The sequence below is a fragment of the Semicossyphus pulcher genome, unplaced genomic scaffold (assembly GCF_022749685.1).
Source record: "Semicossyphus pulcher isolate SPU_LCO1_2020_fin unplaced genomic scaffold, fSemPul1.0.p SCAF_24, whole genome shotgun sequence".
Lineage (NCBI taxonomy): Eukaryota > Metazoa > Chordata > Actinopteri > Labriformes > Labridae > Semicossyphus > Semicossyphus pulcher.
Window position 1 is genome coordinate 6,554,742 of NW_027211698.1, and position 17,759 is coordinate 6,572,500.

At 43.1% G+C, this 17,759-nt stretch overlaps 1 protein-coding gene across 2 annotated transcripts in view; it reads right to left on the reverse strand.

Moving 5' to 3' along the window:
- Positions 1-717: 717 nt before the first annotated feature.
- Positions 718-17,759, reverse strand: part of LOC138603314 (NLR family CARD domain-containing protein 3-like) — a 19,926-nt gene continuing 2,884 nt past the window's right edge. Inside the window, exons 1-14 of one of the 2 annotated variants that reach the window (XM_069675013.1) lie at positions 14,751-14,895; positions 14,359-14,581; positions 12,416-12,502; positions 11,777-11,884; positions 11,166-11,273; positions 10,553-10,660; positions 7,577-7,655; positions 7,213-7,441; positions 5,273-7,079; positions 4,993-5,166; positions 4,579-4,752; positions 4,174-4,347; positions 2,426-2,472; positions 718-2,256 (exon numbers count right to left, since the gene is read on the reverse strand). In XM_069675013.1, the coding sequence (XP_069531114.1) occupies positions 1,715-2,256; positions 2,426-2,472; positions 4,174-4,347; positions 4,579-4,752; positions 4,993-5,166; positions 5,273-7,079; positions 7,213-7,441; positions 7,577-7,655; positions 10,553-10,660; positions 11,166-11,273; positions 11,777-11,884; positions 12,416-12,492 (3,627 nt within the window). In that variant the 5' untranslated portion in view covers positions 12,493-12,502; positions 14,359-14,581; positions 14,751-14,895 and the 3' untranslated portion in view covers positions 718-1,714. Of the gene's footprint in view, positions 2,257-2,425; positions 2,473-4,173; positions 4,348-4,578; positions 4,753-4,992; positions 5,167-5,272; positions 7,080-7,212; positions 7,442-7,576; positions 7,656-10,552; positions 10,661-11,165; positions 11,274-11,776; positions 11,885-12,415; positions 12,503-14,358; positions 14,582-14,750; positions 14,896-17,759 lie in introns of those variants that run through there. The other variant, XM_069675014.1, reaches the window with a different exon arrangement.

Below are 17,759 nucleotides of genomic sequence, written 5' to 3' on the forward strand. Positions count from 1 at the left end.
ACTGACTGAAATACTTCAGGTGGAGCCATTTTGTTACCATCTCATCAAGAGACTTTTGAGCTAACCTACGGCCGGACAGCAGACCAGTGACCATGGTCCACCAGAAAAGACGGGTCTGTTTCCAATGAACCACGGTCCGGTTTGATTCAGGTGAGAACATAAACAGACTTAAAGTAGGACCTAATACAGGCAGCAAACCAAAAGTCAGTGCATTGTGGGTTGTTAACAGGTGATGACACTTGCAGAGACAGCCACACAGCCAGGCAGCAAGATGAGTAGAGAACAGACGAGGGGGAGTGACGAGGAAATAGAAATATGGGCAGTCAGTACAGTGAAACCGCGAATGCCTCATTAAATCAGGATGACTAATTCTAACACTGATGTTGATCAGGCCCAATCACAGTCACACAGTGGTGTACAAAGTACACAACTTCATTACTTGAGTCAAAGTATAGATACTCCTGGTCAAATGTTTCTCCAATACAAGTGAAAGTTGCTCAGTCAAATTATTACTTGAGTTAAAATACTGGAGTACTTGCTTTTAAAAATACTTCAGTATTCAAAGTACTTTTACAAAGCATGATTGCAGTCAAGAACACATGGATGTACATTCTGCTACGTTTTATTTCGAAAACATTTACAGATTTACAGATTTGCAGCTCCCAAATAATAGAAACAATAACAAGACGGCAAATTTTTGTAGGCTGTGATGAAGTTTGAGCGCGGTAAACGGAGCGAACATTTAAAACGATACGCATCATTCTTCATTTCAAAAACCTCAAACATGGGCTGAAGACATGGCCGTGGGTGCTCAGGTGGAGAATCGTCATCCTTCTCTGCCGTAGCCATCGATACCACCACTAAATGACCTGATCTGAGTGATGTTTGCGCTATGTTTGCTCTATGTTCAACCATGGAGACGCACGAGGAACAGGTACGGCAACCCCACTTAGACAAACCACACGCAGAACTACACAAACACCGTGTATTGTCTTTGGGATTTTAGAAAAGAAAAGAAAATGAATCAGGCGACTTCAGAGCAAAAGTACAGAGTAACGAGAACATTCATAGAAATGTAGTGGAGTCAAACGTAACAAGTTTCCCCCAAAAATAAAACTCAACTTAAGTACAGATACTCAAAAGATATCCTTAAGTACTCAAGTAAATTTACTTTAATGTCCACCCCTGCAGTCACATTAAAATATGTTGGATGTTGTCCAGGTCAGGGCTCTGTGCAGGAAATCGATGCTGATCGGAGCCGAGGCAATAATTACCCGGGTCTACTGCAGAGTCATTTGACCCGGGTCTGAACGCTGTTTGTAACCTTTCCCACTAAGCAAAGAAGCCAGTGTTAGTACGTTTTTTTACCTGTGGGAAAGCGGTTAGCAGACAACTGTGCCCAAACACCTTTGGCCCTATAATGTATCTCTGAGCTGAATCAATAGTCCTGACCCGATAAAGACAACAAACACACTTACAGTAATATTTTGCTTTTATTGGAACAAGAGTCAGAACTCAAACCTACACATGAAGTCAACAGCATTTCCACGTTTTAAAGATCATACGATCATTCTTTAAAGACTGGAAGTGGAAGAAGTTTACAGTGTAAATCAAGAAACTTTTCAGTTTGAATTTTTAGTACAACATCCTAAAAGATTTATGTAACTTTTATCCCATGCAGACTCAGCTCTGTTCAGCAGAGAGACTGTTTCTACTACAGAGAACAGAGAGACAACGTGGAACTAGACCTGAACCAGAACCCAAACCCAAACCCAGCATAAAGAGGTTCAGTGAAGGTGGTGTTGAAGGTATGGAGGTGAATCAGTGCTTCGGAGGAGACGCTGTAGAAGGACAGAGTGCCAGAAGGACAGTCCACGTACACTGCTACTCTGTTTGAGACAGAGGAGGAGGAGGAGATGGAGGTTACTTTGTCATTGTGATAGACAGTGTAACTACCATCAGAGATACTCAGCCTCCAGGACTGATCGTTTCTTCCAAACACACGGTCAACACTGCCTCCTTTTCTTCTGATTCCTCTGTAACTCACTGTTATGTCGACATGTCCTCTCCACTCAACCTCCCAGTAAGAACGACCAGTCAGACCGTTTTTACACAGCAGCTGAGGCCACTCATCAAACCTGTCAGGATGATCAGGATATGACTGGTACTCCTCCACAAATGTCATTGTCCTGTTGTTGTCAGACAATTTGATCCTTCTGTTCACTGTGGTAGCGTCCAATGTGAGTTCACAGGAATCTGATTGAGAGAACAAGACACAGTACAGCTTCAGTGATTTACCGATTGTCTGGTTATTAATTGACAGTTTGAAGATAACTTCAGAGATTTGTATGAGTGATGTGACAGTTCTAGGATGGCAGAAAGTGTGAGGCCTTGTTTTCATGAATCAATTTAAGGATATACTTACACTTCCTCAGGCCCGGTCTCAACCATTGGACTCCACCAGGCTCCACTCTAGGGGGGTCAGACCAGCATATCATCTTTCAGTATCAAACATGGACTGTTCATTAAAATAAAGAGGAACACAGGAGTGTTCTAAGACTAGAAGAAACTAAGACTTATTCATTCATGCATACATTAGCTGTGCCGCTTAGAGGGTCATGGGGGTCAGAGACCATCCTGACTGGAGTTGGCTAGAGCCGGAGGGGTATACCCTTGATGGAATGCCAGTCAATAACAGGGATAACACTTAGTGACATACAATTCTTTGACCCATTGCAACTTGAGTCACCAAGTTAACCTGAGGCATGTCTATGGACTATGGGAAAACATGTTCAAGGAGAACATGCAAACCCCACACATAAAGGCCCTGTCTGACCGTGAGGTTTGAACCAAGAACTTTCTTGCTGGTAGCTGACAGAAATAACTACTACACCACCGTGCTCTAGTTCTGGCTTGCACAAACATCTGCAGTAGATCAGATTTTGACCAGCTGGCACTACCTCAGTCCTACAGACCTTAATTGCACACACAGGTACATTTTCAAGGAAGCAGCCACTTACAGATATCTACTTAACTCATCTGGAGCAGACTTTCCCATCTGTTATCAGCTACATCTGTAAGTGCATGGTCCACTTTATTGTCAGAAAGAACAGGCCTTTGAATCCGGGACAATGGTGTCCGACAGGGATGGCGGTGCTCCACCTAGGGATTTGGCATTATCCAAATGTCGTTTACAACAATTAACCGCAACTTATCCACCAAATCGGACTTTGATTACATGATCAAGTTTGCTGAGGGCACAACAATGGTGGGTCCCATCAGTAACAAGAGGAGACAGGAGTACAGAGGCCAGGTGGAGAGACAAGTCTTTCAACGTTGATTAGACAAAATACATTGCAATGGACCTTGGGAAGGCCCACATCCCTCTACATCTCTTTTACGTCAACAAATCTTGTGTAGAGCTAGTCAGGAGCAACATACTGTATATCTTGGTGAGCACATTGCTGATAGCTTCACGTAACTGTACATCCTTGATCAAGAAAGTACAACCGCACCTCAAGCGCCTCCACCATGTGAAGAGGACCAGCCTCCCCTCAGCAATCACTGTCCACCTTCCAAAGATGAACCATAGAGAGCATCCTGACATCAATGTCAGGTATGGGAACTTCGACAACTCAGATGCAACAACTTTTAGAGGTTAGTGAGTGTATAGTTGATCACTGGGACATCTCTTCCCACCAACTACATTAACACTAAACATTGCACATACAGGATCTCCAGCATCATTGAAGACCCATTCCATATCTCAAATGCACCCTTCACCCTGCTGTTGTCTTAGAAAAAGTACCTTGGCAACCAAGCAAGATCCTCCAGACTTAGCACCAGCATCATCATTCAGGCTGTCTGACTCTTTAATGGCCTGCTGCCTCTGAGCTAAACACAACAGGTAAAGCTTCTTAATTCTCAAGTTACTTTACACCCAATGGATTTTTGCCTCCCTCATCCTTTATGTTTTGCATCAGAGACCAGGAGAAACACAATTTCAATCCTGAATGTACTGTACTGTACTGGACACCGACTGATGATGATACCCTTTATCAGACAGCCTTTTCAGGGTTATATGAACTGGGCTGCCAGTGTGACATAAAACATTTCCATCTCTTTCTCCTCAATCAGACCGATTGTTTGTGGCTGCAGCTGGCCTCTTCTTACCTAAGTGTGTCAAGACCCCATTGTGGATCCTTCAGTCCAGCAGTAAGCAGATTGATTCCTGAGTCTCCTGGATGATTGTAGCTCAGGTCCAGTTCTCTCAGATGGGTGGGGTTGGAGCTCAGAGCTGAGGCCAGAGAAGCACAGCCTTCCTCTGTGATCAGACAGCCTGACAGCCTGAAAATACACAAAGAATCCACCTCGAGATCATCTGGAGTTACAGTGATAGCTGGGTACCAGTACTGACTATGAAAGAATATAAAATGAGAAAACATTCTGTTCAATCACCACTTCAAATCCCAGAAAGAGTACTAATATTCCAAAGCTTAACATGAGAGAGGCTGTTTGAACTGCACATAGATTCAAGTTTAGGAATATATCACAAGTCATTTAAAACCAAAATCTGACCTTAGAGCTTCTAGAGTACAGTTTGTACTTCCCAGTCCAGTAGACAGAAACTGCACTCCAGCATCCTGCAGATTGTTGTTTCTCAGGTCCAACTCCCTCATACTAGAGGATTGGGATCTGAGAACTGAGGACAGAGCTTCACAGCTTCTCCCTGAGAGGTAACAGTCATTCAGTCTGGAGAGGAAATAATGAACAAAACTCATTTTAAACTAGGGGTATATGGGTATGAGGAAATCTAGATAACATGAAGTCGATACATGGATCCGTATTGCACAATAGCCGTTTTTTGCTACAGAATGAGGAGGTAAGAATGAGAGTCATCACCCTAAAGTCTGCAGTCATGGTACTGTGTTGGAAAACTGTTGGTTACTCCCCTCCCCCCATTACAAGATGTAACAAATAACTTAATCTTACCTCAGTATTTCCAGTGTACAGTTTGGACTCTCCAATGCGACAGACAGAAGCTTCACTCCTGCGTCCTGCAGGTCGTTGTTACTCAGGTCCAGCTCTCTCAGACTAGAGGACTGGGAGCTGAGAACTGAGGACAGAGCTTTACAGCTTCTCTCTGAGAGGTTACAGCCACTCAGCCTGGAGAGAAGAAGTAAAGTTTAACAGAAGTAGTAAGTAATTGTTCTCTCCTGATTGCATTTCAAGGTATTGTCAGCATATGCATATGCAAAATGTTGTTGCTTACAGAGCTTTCTTGGAGGCTTTGACTACTGGAATAAGAAACAGAAGAGCCTCCTCTGAAGCAGAGTATTTCTTCAGGTCAAACTCATCCAGATCTTTCTCTGACGACAGTAGGATGAAGACCAGAGCTGACCACTGAGCAGGAGTGAGTTTCTCTTTTGAAAGTCTTCCTGAACGAAGGTACTGCTGGATCTGTTCCACTAGAGAACAATCATTCAGTTCATTCAGACAGTGGAACAGATTGATGCTCCTTTCTGGATGGGGGTTCTCCTCTATTTTCTCCTTTATATAATGGACTATATCCTGAGTGCTCCGTGAGATTCTTCCTGTTAATGCTAGCAAGCTTTCCAGGAGAACCTGATTGGTCTGCAGTGACAGACCCAGGAGGAAGCGGAGGAACAAGTCTAGGTTTCCATTTGGACTCTGTAAGGCCTTGTCCACAGCACCTTGGTAGAACTTTGTCACTGAAGACTCACCTCTTTCTTTTTTCAGGTAGAAATTTTGATCTTCTGACATCAGATTGACACCAGAGTGGATGAACATCAGGTGGACATGAAGAGCAGCCAGAAACTCTTGAACGCTCAGGTGGATGAAGCAGAACACCTTGTCCTGGTACAGTCCTCTCTCCTCTTTAAAGATCTGTGTGAACACTCCTGAGTACACTGAGGCTGCTCTGATATCGATGCCACACTCTGTCAGGTCTGATTCATAGAAGATCAGGTTTTCCTTCTGTAACTGCTCAAAAGCCAGTTTTCCCAGAGATTCAATCATCTTCCTGCTCTCTGGACTCCAGTGTGGATCTGTCTCAGCTCCTCCGTCAAACTTGATGTTCTTCAGTTTGGACTGAACCACCAGGAACTGGATGTACATCTCAGTCAGGGTCTTGGGCAGACTTCCTCTCTTTATGGTGTTCAACACATCCTCCAGAACTGAAGCAGTGATCCAGCAGAAGACGGGGATGTGGCACATGATGTGGAGGCTTCGGGATGTCTTGATGTGGGAGATGATTCTGCTGGCCTGCTCCTTATCTCTGAATCTCTTCCTGAAGTACTCCTCCTTCTGAGGGTCAGTGAACCCTCTGACCTCTGTCACCATGTCAACACACTCAGGAGGGATCTGATTGGCCGCTGCAGGTCGTGTGGTTATCCAGAGGCGAGCAGAGGGAAGCAGTTTCCCCCTGATGAGGTTTGTCAGCAGCACATCCACTGAGGTGGACTCTGTGACATCAGTCAGGATCTCATTGTTGAGGAAGTCCAGAGGAAGTCGACACTCATCCAGACCGTCAAAGATGAACACAACCTGGAACTCTTCAAACCTGCAGATTCCTGCTTCTTTGGTTTCAGTGAAGAAGTGATGAAGAAGTTCCACCAAGCTGAACTTTTTCTCTTTCAGCACATTCAGCTCTCTGAAGGTGAAGGGAAACGTGAACTGTATGTCCTGGTTGGCTTTGTCTTCAGCCCAGTCCAGAGTGAACTTCTGTGTTAAGACTGTTTTCCCAATGCCTGCCACTCCCTTTGTCATCACTGTTCTGATTGGTTCAACTCTTCCAGGTGAGGCTATAAAGATGTCTTCTTGTCTGATGGTTGTTTCTGGTCTGTCTGGTTTCCTGGATGCTCTTTCAATCTGTCTGACCTCATGCTCATCATTGACCTCTCCAGTCCCTCCCTCTGTGATGTAGAGCTCTGTGTAGATCTGATTCAGAAGGGTTGGGTTTCCTGCTTTAGCGATCCCCGCAAACACACACTGGAACTTCTGCTTCAGGTTAGACTTCAGTTTATGCTGACAAACTGTGCCAGGAGGTCCTACATTAACTGGTAAGACAAAAACAGTTGAAATTCCTCCTGAAAATTTAATTTTGACTAAGGATCCTTATACAAATATATATTTTTACTTGATTGACATTACTGAATGTCCCATTTATACGGCATGTTAAAATCCTCTTACTGCTCTGCAGACAGTCAGCCAGCTCCTTCTGCTTCATTCTCCTCAGGAAGTCCACTGTGATCTTTAGGAATGCCTCTCTGCTGCTGCTCATCTCCTCTGCCTCCTTATCTTTCAACACCTCCTCATCCTCCCTCTGACTCTCTGAGCATTCTGGGTAATCTGAACTCAGAACCTTCTGGATCTTCTTTAGCTCTTTCTGAACAAAAGTGACAATGTTCTCCTCCAGCAGCTGGAATGGAATATAATATGAAAGACACAGTCTAACAACAATCGTGGAACCAAACATCAGATCCATGTTGGACACACTGACAATCCTCTAGTCTAAATAGAATAGATGCAGAATAATTGTTGTAAACGCACAGACCTTAAATGTGGAGTCCAGGTCTGTTTCATGCAGCTCGGCAGACTGACCACCAGGAACCTCTGAGATCCCCTGGTTGACTCTGTGGAGGAATCATGAAGAATCAGCTCATGGTATGTTTGTCCACATAGAGACAAATGCTAGGTTAAAATTCTTTATCATTGTAGTTGTCCCACTGTGACAGTCCAGTCTGTATCTGTGTAGCTTTCAGTTTATGAATTGGTTCAGTCACTTTTCTGGTTCGGTCCCTTCAGCTCTTTTTGACCCCTTTAATGCTTAGGACCGATAAAACTGTGGCACAGACCAAAAATATATTGGAACCAACCAAAGCTACAACGCCACAGGATATTGAAACCAACCAAAGCTACAACGCCACAGGATATTGGAACCAACCAAAGCTACAACGCCACAGGATATTGAAACCAACCAAAGCTTCAACACCACAGGATATTAAAACCAACCAAAGCTTCAACACCACAGGATATTAAAACCAACCAAAGCTACAACACCACAGGATATTAAAACCAACCAAAGCTACAACACCACAGGATATTAAAACCAACCAAAGCTACAACACCACAGGATATTAAAACCAACCAAAGCTACAACACCACAGGATATTAAAACCAACCAAAGCTTCAACACCACAGGATATTAAAACCAACCAAAGCTACAACACCACAGGATATTGGAACCAACCAAAGCTACAACACCACAGGATACTGGAACCAACCAAAGCTTCAACACCACAGGATATTAAAACCAACCAAAGCTACAACGCCACAGGATATTGAAACCAACCAAAGCTACAACGCCACAGGATATTGGAACCAACCAAAGCTACAACGCCACAGGATATTGAAACCAACCAAAGCTTCAACACCACAGGATATTAAAACCAACCAAAGCTTCAACACCACAGGATATTAAAACCAACCAAAGCTACAACACCACAGGATACTGGAACCAACCAAAGCTTCAACACCACAGGATATTAAAACCAACCAAAGCTTCAACACCACAGGATATTAAAACCAACCAAAGCTACAACACCACAGGATACTGGAACCAACCAAAGCTACAACACCACAGGATACTGGAACCAACCAAAGCTACAACACCACAGGATATTGAAACCAACCAAAGCTACAACACCGCAGGATACTGGAACCAACCAAAGCTACAACACCACAGGATACTGGAACAAACCAAACCTACAACACCACAGGATACTGGAACCAACCAAAGCTACAACACCACAGGATATTGAAACCAACCAAAGCTACAACACCGCAGGATACTGGAACCAACCAAAGCTAAAACACCACAGGATACTGGAACCAACCAAAGCTACAACACCACAGGATACTGGAACCAACCAAAGCTACAACACCACAGGATATTGAAACCAACCAAAGCTACAACACCACAGGATATTGGAACCAACCAAAACTACAACACCACAGGATATTAAAACCAACCAAAACTACAACACCACAGGATACTGGAACAAACCAAAGCTACAACACCACAGGATACTGGAACCAACCAAAGCTACAACACCACAGGATACTGGAACCAACCAAAGCTACAACACCACAGGATATTGAAACCAACCAAAGCTACAACACCACAGGATACTGGAACCAACCAAAGCTACAACACCACAGGATATTAAAACCAACCAAAGCTACAACACCACAGGATATTGGAACCAACCAAAGCTACAACACCACAGGATACTGGAACAAACCAAACCTGCAACACCACAGGATACTGGAACCAACCAAAGCTACAACACCACAGGATACTGGAACCAACCAAAGCTACAACACCACAGGATATTGAAACCAACCAAAGCTACAACACCACAGGATATTGGAACCAACCAAAGCTACAACACCACAGGATATTAAAACCAACCAAAACTACAACACCACAGGATACTGGAACAAACCAAACCTACAACACCACAGGATACTGGAACCAACCAAAGCTACAACACCACAGGATATTAAAACCAACCAAAGCTACAACACCACAGGATATTAAAACCAACCAAAACTACAACACCACAGGATATTAAAACCAACCAAAACTACAACACCACAGGATATTAAAACCAACCAAAGCTACAACACCACAGGATATTGGAACCAACCAAAGCTACAACACCACAGGATACTGGAACAAACCAAACCTACAACACCACAGGATACTGGAACCAACCAAAGCTACAACACCACAGGATATTAAAACCAACCAAAGCTACAACACCACAGGATATTGGAACAAACCAAACCTACAACACCACAGGATACTGGAACCAACCAAAGCTACAACACCACAGGATATTGGAACCAACCAAAGCTACAACACCACAGGATACTGGAACAAACAAACCTTCAACACCACAGGATACTGGAACCAACCAAAGCTACAACACCACAGGATACTGGAACCAACCAAAGCTACAACACCACAGGATATTGAAACCAACCAAAGCTACAACACCACAGGATATTGGAACCAACCAAAGCTACAACACCACAGGATATTGGAACCAACCAAAGCTACAACACCACAAAGCTACAAATGTAAAAACAGTGATGATCTCACAGCTGATGGTCTGATAGAAACACTTTGTTCTGTTTTTCTTATCAGTTTAAAATCTGGACCTTTATCCAACAGAGTGACGTCTGTCCTTAAGAGATAAAGAACACCTGGCTCTTTGCATGCACACAGGGCTGGAATCCAGTTCTTCCAGCTTCCTCCTGATAGAAACAGATGAAACATAATGTGCACGGCTCCCAGAACACAGGGGAGCAATGATTGAGGATATGTGACAAACTGTGCTCAGTGTTTTGTCCCGCAGCACAGCAGATGTGTTTTTCCACCTCCAAAGAGAGGACTCATTTAAGTGTAGAAGAACAATGCTGAAAATAAAACAGTCTTATGTTTATGTTATGAACACTTTACCTCTTTGCAGCAGAGGGTTGTCTGTTAAAATGAATGTAGCGTTCATTTGAGCAGTCACTCTTAAAGGACATACAGCTGGGTTCAGGTCCAGGTACATCGGAGGAGGAACTGTCAGAAAGGAAGAACACCAGGAATTCACTTTTAGTCTTTAGACTAAGATTATAGCTGATTGATTTCAGTGTGTGTATGAATGGGTCACTCCAAACAATAGACTGTATAAAAAGATGGCCAACATGGCAGCTTCCTAAAAGTGAAGCCAAACCCTCTCTATCGCCCCCTGCTGACTGGCTGCAGTATAGCTCATAAAGCACGCCTCCTCCATGTTAACAGATGTGACATGAGTCAAACTATACAATCAAAATACATGTCAAATACATTTTTCTCATCCAGCTCTCTTCCAGCTTCCTCCTGATAGAAACAGATGAAACATAATATGCACGGCTCCCAGAACACAGGGGAGCAATGATTGAGGATATGTGACAAACTGTGCTCAGTGTTTTGTCCCGCAGCACAGCAGATGTGTTTTTCCACCTCCAAAGAGAGGACTCATTTAAGTGTAGAAGAACAATGCTGAAAATAAAACAGTCTTATGTTTATATTATGAACACTTTACCTCTTTGCAGCAGAGGGTTGTCTGTTAAAATGAATGTAGCGTTCATTTGAGCAGTCACTCTTAAAGGACATACAGCTGGGTTCAGGTCCAGGTACATCGGAGGAGGAACTGTCAGAAAGGAAGAACACCAGGAATTCACTTTTAGTCTTCAGACTAAGATTATAGCTGATTGATTTCAGTGTGTGTATGAATGGGTCACTCCAAACAATAGTCTGTATAAAAAGATGGCCGACATGGCAGCTTCCTAAAAGTGAAGCCAAACCCTCTCTATCGCCCCCTGCTGACTGGCTGCAGTATAGCTCATAAAGCACGCCTCCTCCATGTTAACAGATGTGACATGAGTCAAACTATACAATCAAAATACATGTCAAATACATTTTTCTCATCCAGCTCTCTTCCAGCTTCCTCCTGATAGAAACAGATGAAACATAATGTGCACGGCTCCCAGAACACAGGGGAGCAATGATTGAGGATATGTGACAAACTGTGCTGTGTTTTGTCCCGCAGCACAGCAGATGTGTTTTTCCACCTCCAAAGAGAGGACTCATTTAAGTGTAGAAGAACAATGCTGAAAATAAAACAGTCTTATGTTTATGTTATGAACACTTTACCTCTTTGCAGCAGAGGGTTGTCTGTTAAAATGAATGTAGCGTTCATTTGAGCAGTCACTCTTAAAGGACATACAGCTGGGTTCAGGTCCAGGTACATCGGAGGAGGAACTGTCAGAAAGGAAGAACACCAGGAATTCACTTTTAGTCTTTAGACTAAGATTATAGCAGATTGATTTCAGTGTGTGTATGAATGGGTCACTCCAAACAATAGACTGTATAAAAAGATGGCCAACATGGCAGCTTCCTAAAAGTGAAGCCAAACCCTCTCTATCGCCACCAATCACCAAACAAGCACCCAGGTTCAATAAAACATAGAGCTGACTGATTTCAGTCGGTGTATCATCTGCTCATGCTCCCATTAAGACTGGTCCAAAGTCACGTGTTGGAGACTGGTTATACTGGGCAGGTCTCATACTAATTATCGTACGGCTCTGTCTCTGTGCAGTCAGCCCTTACACACTTTATGTTTGAGATGTTTTTTTTGTGGTACTCTTATTTTGAAATCCTTCAGGATTCCATCCATACATTCATGTGTCTGAACATAAACAGACAGGCTTCATCAACAAACGTTGGGCTGTGAGTGTGAGTAAGGATGATGGAGGGATGTGAGTCGTGGACGGTTAGAGATGCTGGTCTCACCTCTGAGCTCCATGTCCCTCACACAGAGCGCGTTTAAAGGGAGGGGCGGCCTCCTCTCTGTCCTCACACTGATCCATAGCAGACCACCTTCACACAAACACAACAACACACACACACATTATCATCATGTCAATATATAGAGGGGCCACAGAAACCTTGGTGCCCCCCCGACTCATCCATAACTACAGTTCATTTTACTTTAGTTCGTTTGCATCCTGCTAACCATAAATGACAGAAACCATGTGACCACAAAATGAAGAAGTAGAGCCCACATTACTCAACCATCCTGGAGCACACAGGACATAAACCAGAGTCATGCAAGTGAGTCTGTTTAATCTTCATTAAAGTAAATACATGTTGGACGTTATTCAAAGTGGATTGAAGCTGCAGAGCGAGGTCTTTAACTTAGATCAGAGCCATGATATAAAACTGTTTCACTGAACGTGTCAGTGATGTTGTAGACAGTAAAGATAAAATGACAGTGAAGAGGCACATAGACCAAACAAAGGCAGGAAAATGTACCTGAACAGGTCGTTCCACACCTGACACTGATAACGTGGAGTTCGCTGCAGCGTTTAAAAACAGTCTCACAGATCTAATTTTAAAATACACAAAAGTTTCATTTCAGTTTTCACGACCAGTAACTGATTTTCTATTTCTGAGAACTGCTCCAGTGATGAGTAGCAGCTAAAATCACTGTTTTTATCAATGGAGTCTGGTGTGTTTGAAGAGAGCGATGTAACATTTAAAGATGATTGAAACATTAGAAGATACTCCCAGAAATAACATCACAATAAGCAAAAACAGCTGACACATGACTCTCTTCAAAGCCACCAGACTCCATTCACAAAAACGTTATTTTTGACATCACAGAACATGAGAGTTCCTCGGTTCCCTGCCCTTTATTGTTTTGTATTTTTGTGTTATTGTGTGTTACACAAAAAAGTTTTGGATCCAAACTATTTATTTCACACATCAAAATCACACAATAACACAAAAATACAAACAGATCAAGGCAGCAGAAGAATAACAATTCCCATGTTAACCAAGGGGTTAAATCAGTGTTTTTATGAATGGAGTCTGGTGTGTTTGCAGAGAGCGATGTAACGTCTGTTTGTGGTTAAAAAAATAATCTTCCTCTGCAACAAAAAGGTCTATCTCTGTAGGGATCCTTTCTGTAATGTTGTGACACACTTAGAATAACAATCTGAGCCTGTCAGTGGAAACAACAAGAACTTTTAGTGGACGACCTTTGATCCATCAAGGATTATGTTGCAGCCGTTACAGCGTGTTTCACTGCTGCAGGATTAACACATCTACTGGAGACATTCACACACTGTTTGTAATTGTGAGTCCCCAAAAATTAAAGTAAAATAGGACCCAGGTTTAAAATATAGAGACACCCTTTAAGTTTATATACTAACTATAATTTGAAACAAACATGTAATTTGCAGTTAAATCATCAGATGGAGCCAGAGGCTCGTATCGCTCTTTTTTCTATTTGTCATCTCAGATTAAAAAACAAAGAAATGTTAAAATATGAAATCACAGCCTTTCAGGTGTTTCCTTTCACAATCCTGAAGAAGCATTAAAACATAATAATCCTGAAATTAGATCAAACTGAAGCCGTAAATGAAGCTGTGTGCCTTTAAATCTCTTTAAGAACAGTGACGGCTGGTGAGGGAGGGGCTGAGGTGAGTCCTCTTCACTTCAGGGTGTAAACAGTGAGAAACAAAAGCCCCTCAGCCTCGAGCTGTCAGACCGGTTCAGACACGCTGCATGTTCCTCCGACTCACACACTGTAACACATGTAAGTCTCTGTGCGAACACCGACCTCAGCACTACAACACGAGCCAAAACTGAAGGAGGATTCAAACAGTTAATATCGAGAAACATCTATGCTGTACATTCATCACACTGAGATAACAGTCACACATCCCCACCTGTGCAGCCGGCTCAGCTTCTCGGTACTCTCCTCCTTGATGTGTCGAGGAAACAGAAGAAGCAGCCGCTCATTTCCTCCTCAGTCCGGATGTGTTTGTTGTCTGACACCGTCTCACCCTCATGAGCATCCAACGGAAACAGACCGCCAGTGATGTCAGGACCCGGCGGACCAGTTCCACACAAACATGATGAAACAGATCTGTGATGAAGACGCAGCAGCTCCTAATGGAGGTTAAAGAGCTGATATTTGTTACACAGTTACACATGTATTCACTTCATCAAAGGACCTTCTCACTGTCTGAATCCACAGTTTACAAACCAGATAGAGATGCAGCAGGTTCACACAGCTGTTTCAGTGTCACTGATCTATCGAGTAAAGCATGTTCATTACCTTCAGCTGTGGGTCAGATGAACAGAATAATCTGCGTGCGTCACAGTGTGCTCTGAAAGTGAAACTAAACTCCAACAGGATGTGACACCCAAAGAGTCTTGTGACTCACTGCCCCTTTTTCTTTATATTTCGATGTAATTTACATGTTGATATCTGCTGATGAACAGAGGCAGACACACGAGGCTTGTCTTCACCCCCAGCAGCAGCAGTATAATGTCAGAGTCAGCAGGAAGAGTGTCTGTGCTCTGCAGGCTTCCTCTCAGGCTGTAAGAGATCTCAACCTCAAGCAATCAGACAGGGCAGCCTTCCTGCAGCCTGAGAGGCAGAACGCAGGGCGGAGGAGTCTCTTGCCTCTTTGGTTACATGCCACCCTCTGGTGGTTCAATAATACGCTGTATGATGATAGAGGGGACATGGACTGCACTTACAGCACTTCTCTAGTCTTCCTTTAACAAGCAGAAACGTCGAGCAGAAGCCGACTGATGTGTCTGATGTTTGTTGTGAAGGTGAAAGAAGGCTGTCCTTGGTATTTGTTTCATGTGGGAGATGAAGGACATATCCTGATCAAACAGAACTCACAGATTCCTAACAGTGGTGCTGGATGCCATCACAATAACTTCTAGTGTAGATAGCTGATTGGTTTCGTCTGGCTTCATTGATAAATATAATTGAGTATCATCTACATAACAATGAAAGTTAATGGAGCGTTTCCTCATGATATTACCCAGAGGAAGCATATATAAAGTGAAAAGAATCGGTCGGAACACAGAACCTTGTGGAACTCCATGACTAGAGGATTCATCGTTAATGAAACAACAAGGTAGTTTGATCTGGTCGATGATGACAAAGGCTCTCATGGACTCATCCTGCACCGTGAGGGTGGCAGTGTGAGTTCATGCTTTTGGGGAATGGTTCTTTGATAACCTATCAGCATGTCTGATCATAGCTTGCATGTTTCGATCCTATAAGAAGTGGAAGCTGTTGGCGATTCTTTTCTGAGTTGAAGAATTTATACATCCTGTACAGAGAGACCTCATTTGTTCAGCTGAATTGAAAACTGGAGCTTTGAATGAAGTTTCAGGAGACTGAAATGTCTTAAGTATTTATTCAGAAGGAAAATTCAGATTAACAGAATTAGCATACAATTTGTATTGACACCCAATTCTGCAGGTTTACACCTCAGTGAGGAGGAGTTAACTCTTTAAATATCATCATGCATGAATATACTCTCCTTTTCAAATAAAATTCTAGAACTTTCTAAAAAAAGGAACGCTGCTCACTCAAGTCAAGCTAAGGCACAAACCCACCGGACCACACAAAACACGAGTACAGGATGCAGTGTAGGCGAGAGATTTATCAAGGAGCCCCTCTCTTTCTACACTTCAGATTGTGGTCAGAGACGAGAATGCTACAAACAGAGAAACTACTGAGAAGAAGACAGACAGAAGGACGGACAGTGTACAATGAGGGGGGAGTAAAGGTGTCGCCAAAAGGTCACGCGTCTGATCACTCACGTTTCTGAGCGCACCTGAATGCAGCATCCCCCCGAAACACGGCAGTGAGGAAGACATGCCTGGACTTGTTTACTGCGCCTACTATGGAGACATCAGTGAACCCCGATGGACTCTTTTCATCGTGTGTGCATCCATGAATTGTGAGTTAGTTTTGCACTGATGTTTATGTTACTCTCTGTTAGCGTCGGCTTTGGCTGCGACTGTATTTTCGATGTGTTTTATGTTGTTAAGTCAGTAAAATGAGGAGAATATCTCCTCATTTGCTCGAGTTATATATTGTTGAGAACTTGCACAAAGAGAGCGTGCACACACTCGTGCTGAGTTAATGTCGTAGCCTTACGTCAAGCTTTTTTAGGGAATCATCGAGCGTTTGATAACAATTATAATAACTTTATTTATATAGCACCTTTAAAAACAAGAGTTTACAAAGTGCTTTGACGGCCAAGCAAGCAAAATAAAGCAGAAAACAAGCAGATCATAAAACCAGCAATTCACAAAACAAGCAAAGCATAAAACCCAATACCCAATAGGCAACAGGAGAACCCACACAACCAAGACCAAGGAGACGAAGCAGGAAGAAAGAGAAAAAAGAAATAAAATAACTGAAAGAGAAAAAAGAAAGGAACTAAAGCAAAAACAAATAAAAGCTGTGAAAGCAATAGGAGAGATAGAAAACAGTCAAGGCAATATAAACAATAAAATAGCTAAAAACAATACAAACAATAAAAATAAATAAAATCAGTAAAGCAACAAAAGAGATTAACGCAAAAAAAGCAATAAAGGATGGAAAAGTAAGAATAAGGTGAAATAACATTTTAAAAACATAAATAAGAGCCAATCAGAAGACGATAAGAGGACGACATCACATAAAAGCAAGCACAAAAGTTAGTTTTAAGAAGAAATTTAAAAGATGTCACTGATGTTGCGAGCCTTACGCCGGGGACACACTGGATGCCGAAGCGCTGCGAAGCGCCGCGCAATGAAAATCGCGCGCGAGCCAGAACACTTCCGTTCACACCAGACGCGCATTTCTCCGCGCTGGTCTCTCTCTGTTTGCCTGTGTGTTTTGACACCCCGCCCGCACCCCCTATAGCCAGTCCACTTTGTGTCTCTCTCTTTCTTGTGTGTGTGTGTGTGTGTGTGTGTGCGTGTCTGTGTCTGTGTCTGTGTGTGTGTGTGTGTGTGTGTGTGTCTATGTCTGTGTGTGTGTGTGTGTGTGTGTGTGTCTGTGTGTGTGTGTGTCTATGTCTGTGTGTCTGTGCGTATCTTTGTCTCTCTCGCGCTCTGTTTAGATACTTAGATAGATAGATTTGTCAATCGCGGCGTTTTATTTTGAAAATTGTTTTAATTTTGAAGATTGACCGGATTTTCTCGTTGTTTCATGTGTGACTTCCTGCCAGGATTGACGCGATCGCTTGCAGCTCGCGCAAAAAAATAGACCAGATGCCGAAACGATCGCTGCAGGGCGCGGAGGTGCGCGCCGTGGCGCGTCTGG